Source organism: Hyperolius riggenbachi, chromosome 1 (assembly GCF_040937935.1).
Source record: "Hyperolius riggenbachi isolate aHypRig1 chromosome 1, aHypRig1.pri, whole genome shotgun sequence".
NCBI classification, from domain to species: Eukaryota; Metazoa; Chordata; class Amphibia; order Anura; family Hyperoliidae; genus Hyperolius; species Hyperolius riggenbachi.
In genome coordinates this window covers 245,689,773-245,713,491 of record NC_090646.1, presented here as the reverse complement: position 1 = coordinate 245,713,491, position 23,719 = coordinate 245,689,773, and the positions used below count along the sequence as shown (strand labels likewise).

The window sequence follows — 23,719 nt, the reverse complement described above, 5'->3', positions numbered from 1 at the left end:
ATCTACTTGTATACCTCATGATTTTAAAGTATTAAATTATTGGTCTGTTTACATTTCTTGCATAGAGCTGGGCCTACATTCATCAGCCTGATAATCTTATCACATTTTGTGAAAAGTTTGTTTATTGACAGGGCCTAATTGGAATGAAACAAAAACATATAATGTTTTTAATTCATCAGTCTGGTATATTTTTTAATTTTTAATTCATCAAGAATTCAATATTATTCGTGATTCAGAAACTAGCACACTTTATTGCCACAACTAATGTACTGCTGGCCTGAAAATGTGGGCAAAATAGCACACAAAATGCATGGTCTGCATTGTCTTAAAAGTTCTGGATAAAATAAAGATTAAAGATAAGTGATTTTAGTGTAATTAAATATTTTGATGTTTGGTCACCTCCTGCTTTCCAGACTGTTGTATTTACTTTTCTTCAGAAGTATACTTTTCATAAATGTACAGACACAGCAGTAAACTGATGGGGTCCTTCTCCATTCCACAAAAGATGTTTTATAGGCTAGCTCATGTCCTGCCGGGGCAGGAAATGAGGAAAATTCTTACAGATCAGTTTACAGACAGCACTAAAACCTCAAAAGAGGTTCTAATCTATTTTTACTATATGCATTTTTTCTTTACTGAAAGCTGGAGAGCAGCTTAAACATGTTTTTAGGTCTTTGACACCATGGACAATCTGGCATGCTTTTATTTTTCTTTTCCTGTGTCCCTTTTGAGAATATTTTCACCTGCTTCTCGTATCAGCTGAAGAATGGAAATAGCAGATGTACATTCCCTGTTTCTGGCCTGTTAAAGCAGGCCACTTCTGACTTTATCTGTCATATTTCTTTATTTCTTTCATTGCCTACATCACCAATGATTATTAAATAGCTTAGAGATGGGTGGGAATTTCTGTCAATCACAGTACTGGCCCAGCCTGTTCTATGGCCAGCTACGTACTGGTACTTTACAGGAGGCTTGATTTCCGACCACAATTTTTAGATAGGAAAAGAGTTGAGGTTTAGCCATTTGGCACTGTAACCACATGAAGTGGGCTTGAGCAATGAAATGTGTTTGTGCCAATAATAAATAATTATATCTTCTTATAATTGGCTGTCCTATCTCAAGAGGTACATGCACCTATTGCGGGCCGATATCCCCTCTGTGATTTTCACGACGATTTTTCTGATGACTGGCAATGTTTTATTAGATGAGCAATTGTTTCTGTGAGATTGTGACATGGGTTCAGGCCCGCAATCATGCAAACAACGTTTAGAGACACGCAGCAATAACGACCATCGCGGCAGATCGGATTTTTAAGATCCTCAACGAATTAGCACAAAGTACCACAGTCACTTGAGTTCCCATTTGCACCCGTTGTGTGCTGCAGCATGATGTCGTGCATACCCGCTGGCAGGAAGATGCATTGGGGAGCGCTCTTCGTCCCGGGACATCACTTGATCCATCTTCCTGTATCGCGATGGTGAGTATTCAGCTTTATACTTCTTTTTATTATATCTTTTTCCAGGGCACCTTCAACATTTGTACATAGTATATGTATAGTTAGCTAGGTTACTAGACAATGGCCAGTATTTTTGCTGCAGACAGAAGCCTGACCACCCAACATCCAGAACAAGATCTACAACCCAAGTGGGAAATAGGCAGTTCTCCATATCCTCTAATGGTGGTTGCTACTAGAGATGGGCCAAACCTCCGATTTTAGGTTCGCGAACCCTGTTCACGAACCTTCGCGGAAGGTTCAGTTTGCGGAAAAGTTCGCGAACCGCAATAGACTTCAATGGGGATGCGAACTTTGAAAAATAGAAAAAATTATGCTGGCCACAAAAGTGATGGAAAAGATGTTTCAAGGGGTCTAACACCTGGAGGGGGGCATGGCGGAGTGGGATACATGGCCAAAGTCCCGGGGAAAAATCTGGATGTGACGCAAAGCAGCATTTTAAGGGCAAAAATCACGTTGAATGCTAAATTGCAGGCCTAAAGTGCTTTCATCTTGCATGTGTATACATCAATCAGGGAGTGTAATTAGAGTACTGCTTCACACTGACACACCAAACTCACTGTGTAACGCACCGCAAACAGCTGTTTGCGTAGTGACGGCCATGCTGGACTGGTGCGCACCGTGGCCAGAGTGTAGGCCGTGGCGGTTTTCAAGCCCATATGGTCGCCGGGCTGTGGTAGCTCAATGATAGAACAACAGTGACTTAGCTAACAGTAGTTAGCTAGGCATAGCTAGGAGACCCAGTATAGGTAGGTAGGCATAGGTAGGAGTCCCAGTATAGGTAGGTAGGCATAGGTAGGTCCCCTAGTATAGGTAGGTAGGTAGGTAGGTGTCCCCGTATAGGTAAGTAGGTGCCCCAGTAGTTAGGTAGGCATAGGTAGGTGTCCCAGTATAGATAGTTAGGCAGGGCCTGGCTGGCACAGTAATAACAATTACCAAGGTCCAGCTGCAACAGATGTATAATGTCAGTGTCAGTGAGCAACACACACAAAAAAAAACACATCAGGAAAACATTAGCTCTCGAAAGAGCTGTTGAGGGGTGCTATTTTAGCAATAACAATCAGCCAGGAGCAAGCCAAGAGCCTAACTAATCTTTCCCTAGGAGAAAAAATCTGCAGCAGCTCTCCCTAGTCTGTCTATTTGCAGCAGGCACACGAGTGAGTGTCATGGCCAACGAGCCTGCCTTATATAAGGGGGGGTGGGGCTCCAGGGCTTAGTGTAGCCTGAATGGCTACAATGTGCCTGCTGACTGTGATGCAGAGGGTCAAAGTTGACCCTCATAGTGCATTATGGGGCAAATCGAACTCCTGCAAAAGTTCGCCTGGTCCAGGCGAACGCGAACCACCAAAGTTTGCCTGGAACCGTTCGCCGGCGAACCGTTCGGCCCATCTCTAGTTGCTACCAGCAACTGCTTTTGTGAGTATAACACCAACCTATTTTCTCACCCATTAGGTTATTAACCACTTTACCCCCGCGCGTACGTATTTCTCCGCCCCTTTTTCCATCCTTTAAAAACCAGGGACGGAGAAACACGTACTTTCCGCGTTCCCGACGCTGTCCGCGCTCCCGCTCGTAAACACGCCGCCCGCCGCTAGTAAAACCGCCGCCGCCCGCTCGCCCGGAGATCAATGAACGGGAAAATCCATTCCCGTTCATTGATCTAAGCCCCACAATGACCCGCTGCTCTCCTATGGGCAGCGCGATCATTGTGAGAAGAAACTCACGTGTCCAGCCTCCTTATTCTTCCTCCAAGCTTCCGGAAGGAGGCTTGGAGGTCGCAATAAAGCAAAAAGTTACTGTGGCCATCTTGTGGCCAAATAGTAAACTACACCCTACACATTTTTCACATACAAATAAATGACTTTTACACAAAAAATTAACTCATTACCTCCCACACTCCCCATTTTTTTTTTTTTGTAATTAAAAAAAAATTCAAAAATTTACAATTAAAAAAAATACATAATTAGTTACCTTAGGGACTGAACTTTTTAAATATTTAAGTCAAGAGGGTATAACACTGTTACTTTATAAACTATGGGCTTGTAATTAGGGATGGACGCAAAACTGAAAAAAATGCACCTTTATTTCCAAATGAAATATTGGCGCCAAACATTGTGATAGGGACATAATTTAAACGGTTTTATAACCGGGACAAAAGGGCACATAAATTTCATGGGTTTTAATTACAGTAGCATGCATTATTTAAAAACTATAATGGCCGAAAACTGAAAAATATTTTTTTTTTTCCCCACATTTTTCCTATTTTCCCATTAAAACACATTTAGAAAAAAATAATTCTTGGCATAATGTCCCACCTAAAGAAAGCCTAATTGGTGGCGGAAAAAACAAGATATAGTTCATTTCATTGCGATAAGTAATGATAAAGTTATAGACGAATGAATGGAAGGAGCGCTGAAAGGTGAAAATTGCTCTGGTGGTCAGTAGGTAAAACCCCTCAGTGGTGAAGTGGTTAATACTACACTTTCTTTTGTTTGTTTACCTAGCTATGTTTATTTGCTAGTATATGTGAAAAAGCAGTGTTTGGTATAGTGCCTTGTCACTGTGCAACTTTCTAAAGGCTTATATACTCATGCAACTTTTCTGGCCAAATATTGTCCAAATTTGGTCTGTTGGAGGATAGTTGGGCATGTGTATTCGTAACAAACGACTTTGTGCACTCAAGTGGGAAAGGGCCTTACAGTTAAAATAAGTAAATATATAAAGGAATATTTTACAGTAAAACCATACGTAAAAAAATAATAATTATTATTTGTAGATGAATGAAGGAGTTTCTACTATTATTTTAAATCAAATTCATCCAGAATTTATAGTGCTTTGTTTACTATCAATCCCACACATACAAATGCATTTATCTGTGCTGATAAATCTTAGTTCAGCTTATTCTGAGACTGTGTTATAAAACTAAGCTGTAAGAAAAATACATACATGAATAGATATACAGACACAAAAGATCATTGTAATAGCTGTTTCTGAGCAATAACTATAATGCTGGGAATACACAATGAGATTTTTCAGCAGATTTACTGTCCGATCGATTTTCCGATCGTTTTGCCAATCGATTTCCATTCACTACTATGAGAAAATCGATCAGAAAAATTATTCAAAATAAGATGGGACCTGTCGGAAATTATCGATCCATCTATCTGCCACAAAATCTCATGGTGTATTCCCAGCATAACTGACATAAAAGAGTGAAGAAAATTGATGATGTATCTGTTTTTTTCCCTAAATACTGAATTGGCATTAAAGGATTTTAACATGTGCATACCAAAGTATGCCATAGCTCTCCCCTCAAAGAAAGAATACAACTAGTGAAACTATGGTAGGGATTAGATTGTAGGCCCTCTGAGGGACAGTTATTGATAAGACTATATACTGTATACTCTGTAAAGTGCCGCAGAAGATGTGGCACTATATAAATACTAAATAATAATAATAATAATGACTACAGTTAAAAAGTAATAATGAGTTTAAGCTACATTTTTCAAAATGGAAAATGTTGCTTTATCCAGAAAGGAATAGCATACCCTATTCAGTATTCATTAAGAGGTTAAAGGTTTTTTTTTTTTTTTTAATTATTGATTTATTTGTTTATTTGTATTTTGTTTTGTCTTTATGCTATACTTATATTTAACTGTGACTGTGTTAACCCCTTTAATAAGAAAGTAGTATTTTACACTTGTAACCTCCTATTCAGTAGCACAGTTACTGCACACAGTCGCATTATGAATGCCCTGGCCTGACACCTGTGATGTCAAACACCATAACAAAGCACTGCCTGCCCCCCTGCCTACTTTTACAGCAGCACAGTTTGATATAAAACTTGCCCAGTCTTTCTCTCTTCTAAAATTAGCAAATCAAACCATGCAAATCATCCCAACAATGAGGAGCTCATTTTTGTCTTACTAGAGCTTTTGTTTTTCTACTCTGGAATTTGCTTAAAAAGCTATTGTTTTTTCCTGGTAGCTGTAGCAGAATTTGTGAAAAAGCAGATTTGGAGGCAGACAATAGAGGAGAACAGCCTGTGACACAGCTTTAAACTTTATTAAGTCTGCCTAGACCCCTTTTCCTCTTCAGAGCTAAATGGAAGCAAAGTTTGGCAGCCTCCATGCTGAGCTCTTGATTGATGTTCTGAACATCTGAAGCACTTTTGTGTCCAGCTTGCTCTTTATGAGTGCATAATGTGTGAATACTCAAATAGGGTCAGCCCTTATCACATGTAATCTAGGCCTCAGCACAGTTCAACAGTGACAGTCATACCCAGGAAGCCAGTGCACAAATCATTCTCTGCATGCTCTGAGCAGCTTAAAGGATTGCTGATAACCGCTAGTATGCTAGTTAAAGCACAATAAAGTTTTGAGTATGGTAAATGCCTAAACATATAAAAAATGTATTTCTGAGCCAGATAATTAAAGCAAAATGAAAAACTAAATGTTGTTTGCTTGATCACAGCTCTGCCATGTATATCTAAATAATATTGTTTTACTAATGCACATTGCCATTTCAGCTTACTGGGCAGTGCTGCACTCTCAGCTTTATGAGGGTTGCCATATTGCTTTCTGCAAATCCTAAAAATATAATTACATGCACTTTGACACTCTTTGCCTGGCTGTAAACAGTTAGTTTGTATGCCTAGCTCTCTCTGGGAAATGTCCCTTATCCCTGCATCCACCTGTGTCTCTGTGTCCATGTCAGCATGGTTCATAGTGCACATGTGCAGCATGTGTCTGTGCGTGCAGTCGTGGATGGGCAGTGACTGGCTCATGTACACTGATGGGCACTTTCCTTGGGGTGAGTTGGTATCATCCACAGTTACAGTTACAGTTACTAGTGGCTGGAAAGTGTACTGGTTAAGGGCTCTGCCTTTGACATGGGAGACCAGGGTTCGAATCCTGGCTAGGTCAAGTACCTATTCAGTAAGGAGTTCAAGGCAAGATTCCCTAACACTGCAGGGTGGCCTCTTGAGCACGTCCCAGTGGCTGCAGCTCTTGAGCGCTTTGAGTCCGACAGGAGAAAAGCGCTATACAAATGTTCGGATTATTATTATTATTATTATTATCCTGGTTTAAAACTTCTTGTATTTATAATATGTGTGTGTAATCCTGATTCCTGATTTTTCTTATTTAAAGGGATACTGTAGGGGGGTCGGGGGAAAATGAGATGAACTTACCCGGGGCTTCTAATGGTCCCCCGCAGACATCCTGTGTTGGCGCAGCCACTCGCCGATGCTCCGGCCCCGCCTCCAGTTCACTTCTGGAATTTCTGACTTTAAAGTCAGAAAACCACTGCGCCTGCACGCCCGTGTCCTCTAACTTGCAATGTTAGCATGCTTTTATTTAAAGCATATCTGGAGTGACACATGACATGGGGCCTGATGTGCTAACTTGTGGTAATATTGCTGCCCACAGACAGTGCACTACAATATTACCATTACTTAAAAAATAATAGAGAACTAGGTCGGCACTAGATGGCAATTTGGCAACCAATGGGGGGTTATGTGACTCACTGTGCCTCTGGACAACCATACAAGTCCAAATATAGCAGCAGAAGGAGAGAATCCAGGTACCAGCTGAGTAGCAGATCACCTCTTTATTGCATGACCCAAGACATACAGACACATGCAGAAAAACAGTGGCCTGCCAGTGTCTGTATGTCTTGGGGGATGCAGTAAAGGGATGATCTGCTGCTCAGCTGGTGCCTGGATTCTCTTCTTCTGCTACTATATTACCATTACTACAGACAGTGTATACCACAAGTTACGCTATTAGTGCGACCCGTGGTACTCAAATAGTGCAAATGTTGCTATGGTAATGACCATTTCTAATGGTAGCACTCATTAGTAATGCTCGTTACAGTAGCAAGATCTATGCTATTTGAGTACCGTGGGTCATGCTGATAGTATAACTCGAGTTTCACATTGCGGGTTGTAATGGTAATATTGTCATGCTCTGTCTGTGCACAACAATATTACCGCAAGTTAGTGCATCAACCCCTGATGAGATAATCATGGGTAGATAGTGGAATAGTCTTATTAATAACTTGCATAGGAAGTTTTAAAGAGAACCCGAGGTGGCTTTGTATAACGTTAGTGGGGCACAGAGGCTGGTTGGGCACACTAACACCAGCCTCTGTTGCCCCATGGTGTGTGTCAAAGACCCCCCTGCTCGCCGCTATACCCCCGCAATGCTGGCGACACGCAGCGTGTCGCCAGCACAATGTTTACCCTAGCGCTGTCTGTCAGCGCCGCTCCGCCGCCTCCTCCGCATCGCCGCTACCCGCCCTCGTCCCTTCCCTCACGCTGATTGGAGGGAAGGGACGAGGGCGGGTAGCGGCGATGCGGAGGAGGCGGGGGAGCGGCGCTGACAGACAGCGCTAGGGTAAACATTGTGCTGGCGACGCGCTGCGTGTCGCCAGCACTGCGGGAAGGATAGCGGCGAGCAGGGGGGTCTTTGACACACACCATGGGGCAACAGAGGCTGGTGTTAGTGTGCCCAACCAGCCTCTGTGCCCCACTAACGTTATACAAAGCCACCTCGGGTTCTCTTTAAAAAGCAGCAGTAGCATGCAACAGTGGCTCTCCTGAAAAAAACACTGCTGATAAGAAGATAGGACTGTAAAGTTTAAACATCTGTTATTTGGTTTTACAGCTAAATAAAGCAAGTTTACATCAGACTTTCATAGCTGATGTTTAAAGTTTTTAAGAAAAAAAATTAGACTCAATTTACCATTAGTACTAAAGATAAAATACCTTTTCTCATAAGTTAATGTTCTGTTCAGGTTTGCTTTAAGTATATTAAAAATTAATTCAAAAGCAGTCTTTATCACTTATGCAATATAGTAGTATTAGGAACTGTTTCCACTTCAGCAGAATATGCAGCTTTTACCTGCATCGGAGTCACACAGATGGCATGCAACAGTTTTTCGTTTCACGCATCAAAGTCCCTATACCTGTGCATGGTACGGCTATAGCAATTCAGCTGTAGCTATCCAGCAGCATGGATATCGCAACCGATTTGGAAGTAGACACCGCATCCAATGGAAATAAGACCTTACTGATAAAACTCTCATTCTATAATGCTGGCAAGTCATATTCGGTATTTACACTATCTCTGTCCTTATATTGATAGTGAACTAGCTGTAGTGTGTGCTGATCCCTGCTTAAAAAAAATACTTTACTAAAAATATTCTGTACTGCTAAAATATTCTCTACTAGTTGACCTTAGCTCATTCATGTCTCTGTGACACCACCACATTTTAGTGCACATGCATGCGTCAGCCGCATGCAGTCGTGCACCCGTCTGCCGTGCACACACCCGCCCGGCTCCCTGGCCCCGCCCTCCTCTCCCAAGTAACGGCTGTCTGTGCAGCACATGCGTAGTAGCACAAATGCACGGACACAGGGACAGGATGCCACAGGGACAGTTAGGTTTTATTAGGTAGGATTGTTTCTATATGTTTTCTGACTTTTCTGCACCCCTTATCATCCATATGAAAATGTTATCAGAGCCTCACCCCACACTAAGTATGGACTAGTGGTGACCTATTTCATTTCTTAAAGGATACCCAAACTGACATGTGACATGATGAGATAGACATGTGTATGTACAGTGGCTAGCACACAAATAACTATGCTTTGTTCCTTTTTTCTTTCTCTGCCTGAAAGAGCTAAATATCAGGTATGTAAGTGGCTGACTCAGTCCTGAAAGAGTTAAATATCAGGTATGTAAGTGGATGACTCAGTCCTGACTCAGACAGGAAGTGACTACAGTGTGACCCTTACTGATAAGAAATTCCAACTATAAAACACTTTCCTAGCAGAAAATGGCTTCTGAGAGCAAGAAAGAGGTAAAAAGGGCAATTTCTTATCAGTGAGGGTCACGCTGTAGTCACTTCCTGTCTGAGTCAGGACTGAGTCAGCCACTTACATACCGGATATTTAACTCTTTCAGGCAGAGAAAGAAAAAAAGGAACACAGCATAGTTATTTGTGTGCTAGGCACTGTACATGTACATGTCTATCTCATCATGTCACATGTCAGTTCGGGTATCCTTTAATGTAAAACAATCAATTACATGCCAGTATTAACCACTCTAGGATGGGCGTGGCAGCCCCAGGACCGCCTAACGCTGATCAGCGTAAAGTCCTGGAGCTGGCTTTTGCAGGAGATCGCGTGCACGCCTCTTCAGTCCCCCTGCGGCGACTGTTAGACGGTGAAACTGCCATCTATTTAGTATGTACAGTGCTGCGATCTAAGGCAGTGCTGTACAGGGGACAGCCGTGTCACTTGGCTGTCCACCCCAGAGGGACAATAGTGATCCGCTATCACAGCCAATTGAGCTGATTGGCTGGTGGAGGGAGGGAGGGAGGGGGGAAGAGGGGGAAAAATATTACAAAAATAAATAAATAAATATTTGTAAAAAAAAAAAAAAACATTGGGGGAGCAATCAGACCCCACCAACAGAGAGCTCTGTTGGTGGGGAGAAAAGGGGGGGGATCACTTTTGTGCTGAGTTGTGCAGCCCTGCAGTGAGCCCTTTAAAGCTGCAGTGGCCATTTTTGTGAAAAATAGCCTGGTCTTTAGGTGGGTAAAGCCTGTGGTCCTGAAGTGGTTAAAACAGAGCTAAACCTGATACATGCGTGACTCTGCTACATGCTGAGCTGCTTTCTTTGAATGTATTTGTGCTTTAACCACTTGAGGACCCACGCTTTACCACCCCTTAAGGACCAGCGCTGTATTCTGTGATCTGTGCTGGGTGGGCTCTGCAGCCCCCAGCACAGATCAGGTAGCAGGCAGAGCGACCAGATCGCCCCCCTTTTTTCCCCCCTATGGGGATGATGTGCAGGGGGGTCTGATCGCTCCTGCCTGCCTGAGGTTTGCGGGGGGGGGGGGGAGGGCACCTCAAAGCCCCCCTCCACGGCGACATTCCCCCCTCCCTCTCATACCTCCCTTCCCCGGAGATCAGAGGCTGCACAGGAACGGATCTGTCCTGTGCAGCCTCTAACAGGCTCCTGCCTGTCATGTGACAGCGATCCCCGGCCGCTGATTGGCCGGGGATCGCTGATCTGGTACAACGCTGCTACTGTTAGCAGCGTTGTACGAATGTAAACAAAGCGGATTATTTCCGCTTGTGTTTACATTTAGCCTGCGGGCCGCCGGAGCCCCCCGCCGTGAATTGACAGGAAGCAGGAAGCAGCCGCTTAATTAGCCTGCAGCCGGCGACGCAGAACTGCGTCGCTGGTCCTGCAGCTGCCACTTTGCCGACGCGCGTTATGAGTGCGCGGTCGGCAAGTGGTTAAACTGTTAGATTTGCAACTAATGTATCAAGTCTAGCGAAGAGGAACGTCTGTGAAATAATATTGTAGTATATTACAAAAAGCAGAAATGATGTGAAAGTACTGCAAACTATGCATTCTATCAGATTTCAGTTTACTAAAGTAGAATACTATTACTTTCAATTGGTGTCTTTGGATAACTTTCTTCTTTTTTAAACATTTTTTTTCAACATGGAATCATAAATGTATATTTTAACAGAAAGTTGGCCATATATCATCATTTATGACCAAGCAACCACATGCTCAGGACATTGGCCACACACATGGAGCTGGCAAGGGGTTTATATCTGCACACAGTTTCACAGTTTTTACCATTTTATAGAGGAGGGGAAAAAAACAACTCTTACTCTGTAACACTTGTATATTAAAAATGCTGAAAATAGAGATTGTGGTTTTTTTGAAGTTGATTTCTAAGTATTACTAAACCAGTAATCGTTATTATCTAAAGCATTATTTTATTAACTAGTAACTATTGTACAAACTGTACAATTTCCAACTGGTATTCCTGTAACTGCATAACTTTTTCTTTTAATGGCTGTCATGTCCTTGAAATATACCAGTTTTCTTTGGGTATTAAAGTTAAGTGCACATTAATGAATCTTTGTTTATCTTTTATTACTTTGTTAGTGAATAATTTTGTAGAATTGTCTCTAAGGTGCATTTTTTATGCTACTACTGTAAACGTACTTTCTTTATTGTGGTACAAACCCTGTATTTCTGAATACTGTGTGTGATTTGTTTATTTATTCTATGCATCATGTTGTTTTTCCTTTTTCATAAATGTGTACTGGGCCTGATTAGTGTCAGAACTTGGATTTGTATTAATTTAGACACAGCTATTAATGTACTTGGAACCTTTCACAGCTTTCTTCCTCCTTTCACCCTACTAAAATGGAAGACTTGTAAATGATGTGACATAGAACTTCTCAAGGGTCATGTGATGTAAAGCAGTGTTTCTCAAACTCATTACAACATGAACTTTTTTTTTAAAGTACCCCTACTGGAGAAAATAGTTAGAATTCAATATTTATGCATACATGTTTTTCCCATCACGACCAATCCCATTGGCTATGTCACTCCCACGCTGCTCCTTTGTCCCTCTGCCTCCCTGCATAGCAGCACAACTCGCATCTGTGCAGCCTGGCCCAGTGATGTCGCCCATAGGAATCAGGTCCCGATCCCTGACCAGTGACATCCATCAAAGGTGTGTACACACCTTCATTCTGGCTTATTTACATTTGACTACTTTGTAAACCCCAAAACTCATTGTCAACATTGACTGTGATAAGTTGAAGTACTCCCTAAAACCAACCCGAGTACCCCCAGGGATATGTGTAGCTTTGTCTCTAACTAGCATTCCCATAATCCCACTTATATCCAGATAAAAGTCCATGACCACAAGCGAGCAGCATCGCTCAAATGACAATACCCAGCAAAAAGAAAAGAAAGTACCGAAGTTTAAATTACATTGCTCACACACCGATATTCCAAATGATTATGCCATTCAAAAACTGTGTGCGCAAGCTGAAGTGACATTTCACACTGCATGAGTGCATGCTCTGGAATGACTTGTATTCACTGGCCAACTGCACAATATTTGCCCAATAGTTGTCTGAATTCATCTGTCAGTTGCACCAGGCAGAATACTCGTGATTGTCCTTCAGCTATATTTTTTTTGTTTTCCGAAATGGCTAAATCTATTGTTCGCTCTCTGTTTCAAATGACTTTTATCTAACGTGTGTACAAGGCTTTAAAGTAGTCTGTTGAATGCTCCTATTGCAGTCAATCCAAAGACATATTATGGGCCCATTCACACTTGCAAACACAAAATGCTAGCGCTTAGCGCTATCATTTTGCATGGGTGATTTTACTGCGATTAACGTGGTAAAATCACTTTACACTCTCATGATTTTTGAGAGATCGTGATCAACGTTTTTTAAGTACTGTATTACAATTATTCTAGAATTGCGGTAAATGCTGCATGCACCTCGTTTTGGGGTGGCCGCTAATCGCCCGCGATAGGCAGAAATTCCGGCAGTGAGGTCAATGCCAGTAAGTTAGTATTGCGCTATTGCTTTAGAAAGCGCTAGCGCTTTGGCAATTAGCGGGAATTGCCTGCTAATCACCCTAGTGTGAATGGGCCCTACAGAAGTTGTTCAGTTAATACCTTTAACGATGAACTGTACAAGATATCTTTGCAAGGTTTCGAAACATAAGTTTCTTCTTCAGGCATGATAAAGAACTGGATCAGAACCATTTATCAATACCAATAGGGCTGAGCATACAAGAGGATGGGGTCATTGTGTTGACAGTAAATTGGGATGTACTGAAAACCTATGATTTTATTATTTCCTCATACTCAAAATTATTTTTAAGCTTAATTTTTGACTTTAAAATATAGTCAAAGTTCAATACAGAATGGTATTGAAATAAAAAGTAAAAATACTAGACCATTGCTATTGTTTATAGTTTACAGATTTAGCTATTTTCTTTTATATTTTATCATATAAATAGGTCCTATTTTCCATTCTGAGTGTATAGGTTAGATTCCAGGTGCTAAATAAAGAGATAGTACATAAGCATCCTTCTACTTCCATAACTATAAAAGGCTGAATAAGTAAATCAATGTTCCTAATTATTGAATCTAGTAAGAAAGTTAAAGAGTGCAACAACTTTTCCAAAATATTTTCTTCCTTCAATCACTAAGGCAAACAGCTTCTTTTACATATCAATAACATCTTTAATGTTTAAATCAAGGGCAACTGCTACATGAAATTAGTTTGCATATGCTGTGAAATGCGCTAAGTACTTTAATTGAAGCTGTATAGATGCTCATTTATTGCATTCATTATTACTTAGCTACCAATTACATGACTAAATGCAACATCTCATAAAAAAAATGTGATCAGAGTTTTACAAGCTCTGGGAAGAGAATCAACTTCAACTTGATATGAAACGTGTAGGGGAGTGCAGTTTGTGCAGTGCTGAAGGGTTAACAGCTTTTGTCAAGATAAGGCAAGGAAGTGTACACAAACTCTCATCTAGGCAGTCAATCACAGCTTCTGTTTTTAGCAATGAAGTCTGGCTTGGGATTTCTTTGTTGTGTTCCCCCACGAGGTGATCAGTTGAGCTCTATGTGGTGACAGAACTTGCTTGTAACAAGCTTGCCTTTCACATTCTCCTCACAGGCTCCCCAGCAGAGTTTTCTAAGGATCTGAGCTCTTGTTGGGACTTTGGGACTAAGAAAAACAGAGAGACTGACTGGACTCTGACGACGTACTCCAGGATTAAGCATCAAGTCTGCAGCACTTCTGCACTGGGAATGGGCTGGTTTGAGGATCCAAGCTGGCAGCTGCATGTTTCTTTGATAATGCTTCTGTCTCTGCATACCAGAGGTAAGAATCCAGTTACTTGTATCTCAATGCATCAGTGCTGTCACTGAATAAGGCGATAGAACAGGGCACAACTTTTACTATACTAGACTTAAAAAACATGCATTCGTAGGCAGACTCGTTACTTCCATAGAGGGAAGCTCTGGATTCTGTTAGAAGGATTTAGCAGTGACAAACAGTCTTATCTTGTATTGCTTTCACGTTAGCTTTACGTCAATTCATGTGAAGTCATGTTTAGCTGTTGTATATGGTTGCTTAAACAGCATGCACCTTCCCTGTGACACTGTGTGCCATAATTCAAAACATATTGCATATTTATTTGATGTTTGGGAAAGCAGATCTTCCCTTGGCTGTGGAAGAATGTACATTGCCAGTAATGCAATGCTTCTGGCTGCTTATATTTACAAACTGCTTATTGTGCGTGCAGCAGATTTCAGATTATTCTCCTGAACCCTGGCTTTTGTAAGGTTACCTTCTGACCTTTCTGCTTGTGTACTCTTCACATGTCAGAGGGATAATAATTCATGTCACTTTGCAAGTTTTACTTCTGTCTCCAGTGTAAAGATTTCTTTATGCCATGAATGAGTGTGTCTGGACAAGCTATGCAGGGTTGCTTCACGGAATAAAATGTTCATTCTCTCCTCTGAAAGCCACACTGAGCCCTACAAGTGCTGCAGCATTAACACTTAGGGGAAACCATTTCACCTCACTTATTTGTCCTATGGCAGAGTAAATACAAGATAACCACTTTATGAGTCATCTATTACGTTCATGTTTTAGCTATATGATAACAAACTTTAATGGCAAAAATAGTAGCAATATTCACACTACTTATCACAAATGCGTTTAAAATACAGTTTGTTTTTAAATCCAGCAATGGATCCCTGGTAAAAGTTAGAGAATGACAAGTAAAACATCTGAAAAATAGATTAAAAAATACATATACATAGATTGGTAAGGACTGGACTATGTTTATTAAACAGAGTTACAGACTACCTATTTTTAATTCTGTTAGTAACATATAGCAGTGCAGAAGCAATAGTAGAAACTTTGGGGTGTATAGTTAGTTATAGCTGTTAAAGTGATAAACAATACTTGTGAACTTGCATTTCAAGTCACAACAAGGTAGGTAAAGATGTTTAATGTTAGTACTGTATCATTGTAAAAGTATGCAGTGACTTGTTGATGTACCAAAATGAAAAATTCAAACCTATGGGATGGGTTGGATGTTTCTAATTTGTGCCGAAAGTATTTCCCGATGGCAGTATCTGTATCCATCAGCCATTGTAGCCATTCATCAAATCCCAATGTTAGAACTTTCCATTAGTTAACAAAAGCAAGAAAGAATGGAAATAGTTATCCAGTAAATTGTTGACCCTTCTTTGCCACATTTATGTTTGGATACAAAATATTCTGAAATTAAAAATAGGAATTTCTGAGGCTTATTGGTTTGTTTTTTATTGCAAAAAGTTACTTACATTCCGTTATTATAGCACACAATACAAAAGTGTAAGCAAGCGGCTAACAATGGTGGGGTTCATATATACATGATTTTGCGGCCACTGCCAGATTGGAAATAAACAGGAAAAGTAACAGTTTGGCACGCAGAAAACTCAAATAGATGAAATTAAAGACTGGTGAATTAAGGACTGCATATAAAAGGTTTAGTGAAAACTGTCTAATGCAATACATTTGCCTGGCATGTAGCAGCCAACCAAGACAGCTGAGACCCACAAAGGTTTAAGATGATTGTTACATTTTACTGATCCCCCTAATACGGTAAGCTCTTGGCATCATGCCCATGCAATTCACTATAGCAATCTCAGCTGTGCTTCGGGGAGGTAGGGAATGTGATATACCTGTAATGAAATCACAATTAGGGAAAGCTACTTCTACTTTTGCTGCTTCGTTGAATGAGCATGTTACTAAACAAAACTGTACAAATTGTTTTGGCGCGTTCTGGAATTTTTATGCTATTAATTGGGGTTGGAAAGTAAAGTGCAGTAAAGGCCAATAAAAAGCCAGTTCAGGACTCCTCTGAATGATGCACCATCATGGTAATTGTCAGCTCAGGACATTCTCTTATGTTAGAGTAATGTGGAAAAGAAGAACTGTTCATATGCTAATTGATGACTCTGGAGAGAAAGCTTCGATACTTCATGCTGTTCACTGAATCCATCTCATCAACATGAACATTGTAAGTTCACCTCTTATGTTGAGGTTTTGAACTCATTTAAATCACAGATTCACAATCCATCATGTTATTCACTTTCTAGTGTTGCATGACTTTTAATGTGAGACAGGCCTCATCATTCACTTGCCCCTTTCAGGCTGTTGCTGTGTTGTGTGGCTTTTACACATCCGTAATGACTATGGGAATCTCTGCCCATCATACAGACCTTTGTTTTGCATTCCGTCAGAGTTTTAATGTGTGGAAAATATTCATAAATGCTTTGTAGAAGGGGCTTAGATGAGGTTAGTTTAATGCTACAGTCTCCCCAAACATGGTACAAACCAAACACCCCTCTCTCATTTAAACTAGCTTCAAAGCTATATGATAAACCTGATCATTGTATTGCTCCATCTGCCAGGGTGTGAGATACCTGAGCCACACTGTCCACGAACAGTATGGAAGTCAGGTTAGGTTTAGATGGTCTGGGTTTATAAGATCTACCCATCTGTACATGTGATTAGATTGGTGATGGACTGTACTATCTATGAGTCAAAGTCATGTTAAATGATCCCACATTTACTCTTTTAGTCATCTTAAATGTGCAGTAAATCATATATTAAGAAACAGTAACTGCATTATATAGCAGGTGTTTTAAAGTGTTGCAATATATCTTCAGAAATGCTTCATGACCCTGTTCTGATCCACAGTAGTTCCTCAAAGCCTCTTGTTTATTTGCATTGGCACAGGACTAATTGGCCACATTGCTGTGTGTCTGGATAGCAATGCCTGGTAAACACCATATAATTTCCCATCAAATAGATGGGTCGATAGATAATTTCTTATATTTTCTGATCGATTTTCTGATCTCTTCTCTGCAAATCGATCAGAAAAACGATCGCAAATCAGATTGGACCTGTAAGAAATTATCTATTCAGCCCATCTATCTGACGGGAAATTGCATGGTGTGTACCAGGGTTTAATGCTGGGAATACACCATTCGTTTTTTCGGCAGATAGATGGTTCAATAGATAATTTCCAACATGTCCGATCTTACTTTCGATCGTTTTTCTGATCGATTTCTCTTAAAAGTGAATGGAATTAGATAAGAAAAGATAAGAGAATCGAGTGCAAAATTGAGCAGAAAACAAATCAAAAATCGATTGGACGGAAAATCGACCGAAAAAACACATCGTGCATTCCCAGCATAAAGACTCATCTATACGGTACAATGTCCCATCAGATCGGATCTATTGGATAGATCAATTAGATAATTTCCAACTGGTACAATCGGATTGCGATAGATTTTGCAATAGATTTTGGGTACTTATCAATGCAAAATCTATAGCAAAATTGATCAGAAACAATTTGAACATCTTCGCACGATACAATTTCTTATCAGATCACTGGTCGATCTGATGGAAAATTGTGATGAGCTTAAAACTGGCCATACACTTATAGATTTCCACTCAATTTTCCACAACAATAAATTACTTTCAGAAAGGATTTGATTCAGAAGGAATAATTTTCTACTGCATACAGCACATCATTTTTTAAAATAGATTTAAGTAGGGAATGTATTAAAAATAGATCGAACCACAGTGTTGCACTGCTCCATGCAAAGCTATGGCCTATCAATCGTCTGCAGCACCTGTCCCATCCCCAATCACCCCCAATTGACCTATATTTTTAGTCCTGTCCATTTGATACTTTCGATAGGTTTTAGATGTCCATACATTTATTAATTTTGTGGCCCGAGCACCAGTTTCAGTTATTGTATCGAAGTGGAAGAAACTTGGTGTCGCAACAAGCATGCCTGAACAATGAGTTGACCGAATTAATGCTGAAATCGGTCAAATGTATCGGTCGAGCAAGCTGGAAATCTTGGGCCAAAGTGGTGGATCGGGTCCGCAGTGGTAATAGCGTGCACTATCTTGATGACCAAAAGATGCAACGGAATCCCCGCCTGCTGTCCCCCAAAAGTTAATGTGCACCCCAGTACCATGCATGAAATTCTATCGCTTGTCCATCTGCTCCTGGCTCCCCATTCGCACCCACGTGGCTGGTGCATGTAGCACGTGGCACGTGTGTGACATAACAGATCAGCCAACAGAGCTTTCTATGATCAGATTCATTCAGAGAAAGATCAGTCTCATGGTTATCTGCCCATACATCACTTGACCTTTTTAGGCAAAATTGATTGAACTGAACATTTTAAGGAATTAATTCCCATCCAGTTTCATCATGGTGATCAAATGTGCACTTGTTTGGTAGGAGTGTAACCGCTGACAGGTTCATTTTAAATACATTTTTTGTAACAGATGATTTAATTTATGAATTGCACAAAGTACAGCGTTGTTGAGATTACAGCAAAAGTATCCAGTAGTACATTTCATTATTACATGTGACAAATACAAAGATAAACATTTAAAGAGAACCCGAGGCAGTTCCATGGGGGGCAGATGGGACACAGAGGCATGCTCTCTGCCTCATGACATGCCTCTGTGTCCCCACACCGCCGTTCTCTGCCCCCCCCCCCCCCCCCCCCCTGCAAAATGATGGTCTTTATAGTATACACTTCAGAATGCAGATGCAGCGGAAATGCTTCTACAGAAGCACAGAAAAGTTATGCAGTAGGGGCCACTTCTGTCTGACTTGCTGCTCCCTCTCATTTGCATTAGGATGCTCATCAGAATGATGACATATATATATATATGATAATGAGAGAGAGAGAGAGAGAGAGATAGGTTACTTAAATAGCAGCTCTAAGTTAATTTTGTGCACCATGAAAAACTAGGCTGCACCAGGCCAATTTGCATATGAAAGGTTTTGGGTAAGCTGGGACACATGCATTTATACAGCACTCCGGGGTACAGATACAATACTGTGCTTACATTTGAAAGAGTACAATTATCCTTCAATATTATTGTTAAGATGCCCATACATCAGGAGTTTATGGGCAGATTCAACAAATATACAAATTTATCTCTAATTGACTCTGATTAGAGATAAATTTGTCTGTTCGTCGAAGCTGCCCATATACTGCAGACACAATCGATAATAATCGAATTGGTTGGTCGATCGGCCGCCAAACTCACCTGATGTATATGCACCTTTAGAGTACAGTTATCCTCAATCAGTGTTATCCATTTTCCAGGTTGTTAAAGTTTGGTTGGGTAAGGTTAGGGTGGTAATTCTACAGAGTTTATTAATTGTAAGATTCAAGGTCATATTTTCAACAGGATTAATGCATGTTATTAGAAATTAAGAAAAGGATATTCTTAATACCATCCTCTTCATTTTTACTGTTACTGAGCAGTTTTGCAGTGCTCCTTAAAGGGATACTGTAGGGGGTCGGGGGAAAATGAGTTGAAGTTACCCGGGGCTTCTAATGGTCCCCCGTAGACATCCTGTGCCCGCGCAGCCACTCACCGATGCTCCGGCTCCGCCTCTATATCACTTCTGGAAATTCAGACTTTAAAGTCTGAAAGTCACTGCATCTGCGTTGCCGTGTCCTTGCTTCCCCTGATGTCACCAGGAGTGCACGGTGCAGGCACAGACCATACTGGGCATGTGCAGTACGCTCCTGGTGCCATCAGCGGGAGTGAGGACACGGCAACGCAGGCGCAATGGTTTTCAGACTTTAAAGTCTGAAATTCCAAAAGTGAAATAGAGGCGGGGCCAGAGCATTGGGGAGTGGCTGCGCGGGCACAGGATGTCTGTGGGGGACCATTACTAGCACCGGGTAACTTCAACTCATTTTTTCCCTACCCCCTACAATATCCCTTTAAAGTCTGATTAGTTGCACTGGGCAGTTACAGTTTACATTGTTTTAGTTTTTGTAAACCAGCATCTATAATGTTGAACTACAGTAATTACATTTTATACTGTGCTGAAGCTAATTATATGCTTTGTCATGTACAACTATCTTAAAGAGGAACTGTAGTGAAAATAACGTAATGAATAAAGTTGCTTTTTCTTTCAATATTCATTTATAAATGATTTAGGCGGTGTTTGCCACTTTTTGTAAAATCTTTCCTCTCCCTGATTTACATTCTGAAATCTATCACTGGTGGTGACATCTTTAGTCCTGTCAGGTGATCTCTACCTGCAGAATGTTTATGGAGAGTTCCGAAACCAGTACAAAATATACATGGTTTCCCAGAATGCTCTGGGGAAGAGAATTCCACATAGCTAAACAGCCTAGGCTAAACATTACTGGGAGGGTGGGGCTACATTCAATATACATCAATATATAGATATTAGTAGTGTTTCTGATGCTGAAACCAGAACAATTGCCATAAAAGTGGGTATCCTGAATAATTTCCTGCATTCTACTATATGTCATTACTGTGCTTCTTTAACTAGACTTATAGTTTGTATATTCACTGACAACGTGATTCTCAGATGTGAATAGGAAGTAAGACAGCAATGATGTGACAGCAACTTATTTGCTTTCTTTTGCAGTAAGATTAACTTAGTGAAGGTTGCTTTGAGAAAACATAAGAAGTGTTGTCTTGAAACAAATATTTTACACCTGAAAAGTACATTCCAGCTCCAGTGAAGTGATTCTAGCTATTCATTGATGTAACCACAGCATGATATGATTGGCAGAACCACGTCAGTTATGTATGTTTGTCATCACTCTCCAGTTCCTCCTCTAAACACAGTTCATCACTGTGGATGGATTTTGCACATACAGCTGGGTTTTGTCAGTGGTACTGCAGCACATGTGATGATAGTCAGTAGTTTGCATAAGGTATGTCCCTATTATAACTGCAAAGTCCTTGCTCCGATTGACTTTGATGACATTCTGTAAGCTTTTCTGCAGATGGATTGTCTGTCAATATGATATCAATTTTTATTTGCAAAGCTAAAAATTACTCAGAAAAAGCTGCATAGTTTAAATGTCTTTAAAAGTGGATAAAAATGCAGTATGACCACCATGTTTAGTTTTACCAGCATTCCCCAACTTTAGTTATGTGACAAGAAATAAAAGTGGAAAAAAAGTAAGCACAACATTTTGTACAATGAAAGGTGAAAGTAAAGTTGAAAAGAAAATGTTGGCTTTACCTATAGCAACTTGTCAAGTTTCAGGCGTGGGGTTAAACAAGGATTTCAATTTACTGCTCTGAGCAACTGCTCTATTTTACTCCAATTTCATTTGTACCTATATTTGTACCTATATATATTTCATGGCACTGGTAGCCCAATATCCTTTGCTAGAATAGTTTATGTTGTCTCTGGGCGAGTATCTTAATTCAAGATCAGTTTGATATAGACTATGGCATCTCCTCATGTTCATCCCTGCATTGGACCTCTTAAAAACTACCTAAGTAGTTTAAATGGTTGTGCTAGCTGAAAATGGCTTTGCACTCGGGATCTATTGCACTAGAGAGTTAAATGAATATCAGAAATGAAGCACTTCTCAACCCCTTTTCTCTGTAAACTGTGCCATTGGTTTCATTGGGAAACTAAGGCAAAGGCAGCAGAAAGGAGATAGAACTATGTATTTTTTTGCCTGTCTGCCCATTCTATTATTATTATTTATTGTATGTATAAAGCGCCAACATATTATGCAGTGCTGGACAATATAAAGGGATACATAAAATTTAAACAAGGGGTGACAGATTTCCCACTAATGAAAAGAACTGGTAAGCTTTGTTTTTTGGGAAAACTATATGTCCTACAGACACAGGTTTCATCTATAATTAGTGACACAGTTTGCCTGAGAAAGCAAGGGTGTCATTCCCTTGCACATTGCTTTGCAACATTAAAGCTTCATTAATTACCCTAATCACCACCACTCTGCTGGTGTCACTTTTTTTTACCTCCCTGCACTGGCTGGCTCTGGCACCTGCTGAGCCACCTCCTAGCATGTACTCACTGCAGTGATTAAGCAGCCCTGGAGGAAGGGTTCTGCAGTGGCTTCCTTAAATGCGAAATCCCCCATCACAGTGGGACAAAGCCTATCAGCTGGATCATCCATACAGTCACACCACCAGACAAGACAAATAACATTTATGTGTTTTTTCTCCTGGCCGACTCAAAGCGCCAGAGCTGCAGCCACTAGAATGCACTCTATGGGCAGTAGCAGTGTTAGGTAGTCTTGCCCAAAGTCTCCTCCTGAATAGGTGCTGGCTTGATTGATTGTTGTATTGAGTATGCACTCTCTTGCTTGTTACTGTTGTGCATTTTTCTATAGAGACTTAAGACTTTTCCTTCTTATTACTATGTGTTAGCAGAGCTGAGGTCTTAAAACTTTTCACACCTTCTTCCTGTAACCTATAACCTACTAAATTCCACCTCTTCATATAGACACATAAGTTTATATTCAGAAAACTCTGGTAAAATTGTCATGTGCAGAGAGTGCATAGCAGTTTTACAGGTAGTCACGCCAGTTGTGTGGCATGTGTTGCGTAAATAGCGTAACCTCTGCTACCTAGGTAACGTGTGTGTTGCTAGCACATTATGCTACTTGCGTAATGCATGCTACACTAGCAACATGCATGTTACCTAGGCAACATGAGTTGTATTATTTGCACAGCACACACTACATATCTTGTGTAATTACCAGTGAAATTGCTGTGTGCTGCATGCACACTGAAATTTTACTGAGGTTTGCTATATATACCTCATGCTTTCTACTGTACTTCCGGGATTATGGAAAACATAACCTGCCATGTTTTGCTCTTCTTACTTTGGGGGTCACAAGATCACAAACGACTAGCCCGCCCAGCAGCTCAATCCAGAGAGAATAGAAAGTAAGCTGGGTTGCAATAAAAAGCACATTTAGCCCAACAAACACCTTTTTACTTCTGTACACTGTTCATATTATGGAATCATCAGTTATGTAGGGAGCATAAGTAAATGAATAATTCATTATTTTTATGCCTAGCTTATACTAAGCAATATTCACTATATACTATAGTAAGACAGGTCTCTTCTCAAGGCAGAGCAGCACACAATGAGAAGTACAAAAATATAGAGGAGAACATTTTAGATTCAAAGCTTTATTTTCAAACTTTAGAATAACAAAGAGATCCTCTACACTTTGAAACCCAGAACAGGGCTATGTTAAATCTGCCCAATCACTTATCTTTGACTCTCACTATGCCTGTGATAGTAGAATATAAGTGTTTTACTAGCTAGTGATCCATTTTAGATCTTGTAGAGAATTTCAAAGAAGAACATAGTTTGGCCTTTCATCTTTTAAAATATGCTTTATTAAAGCGAACCTGAACTGAAAATTAAATATCAAAATAAACATACACACCTCATACTTACTTCC

The 23,719-nt window shown here is 40.5% G+C and overlaps 1 protein-coding gene across 7 annotated transcripts in view; it reads left to right on the top strand.

Annotated features, from left to right (window-relative positions):
* Positions 1-23,719, top strand: part of BMPR1B (bone morphogenetic protein receptor type 1B) — a 664,739-nt gene that overhangs the window by 477,510 nt on the left and 163,510 nt on the right. For 6 of the 7 annotated variants that reach the window (XM_068232346.1, XM_068232364.1, XM_068232337.1 and 3 more), the window contains one exon: positions 14,055-14,261. The exons of the other annotated variant lie outside the window; for it this stretch is intronic. In XM_068232346.1, coding sequence (XP_068088447.1) covers positions 14,055-14,261 — 207 coding nt within the window. The remainder of the gene's footprint in view (positions 1-14,054; positions 14,262-23,719) is intronic. 7 annotated transcript variants of the gene reach the window in all.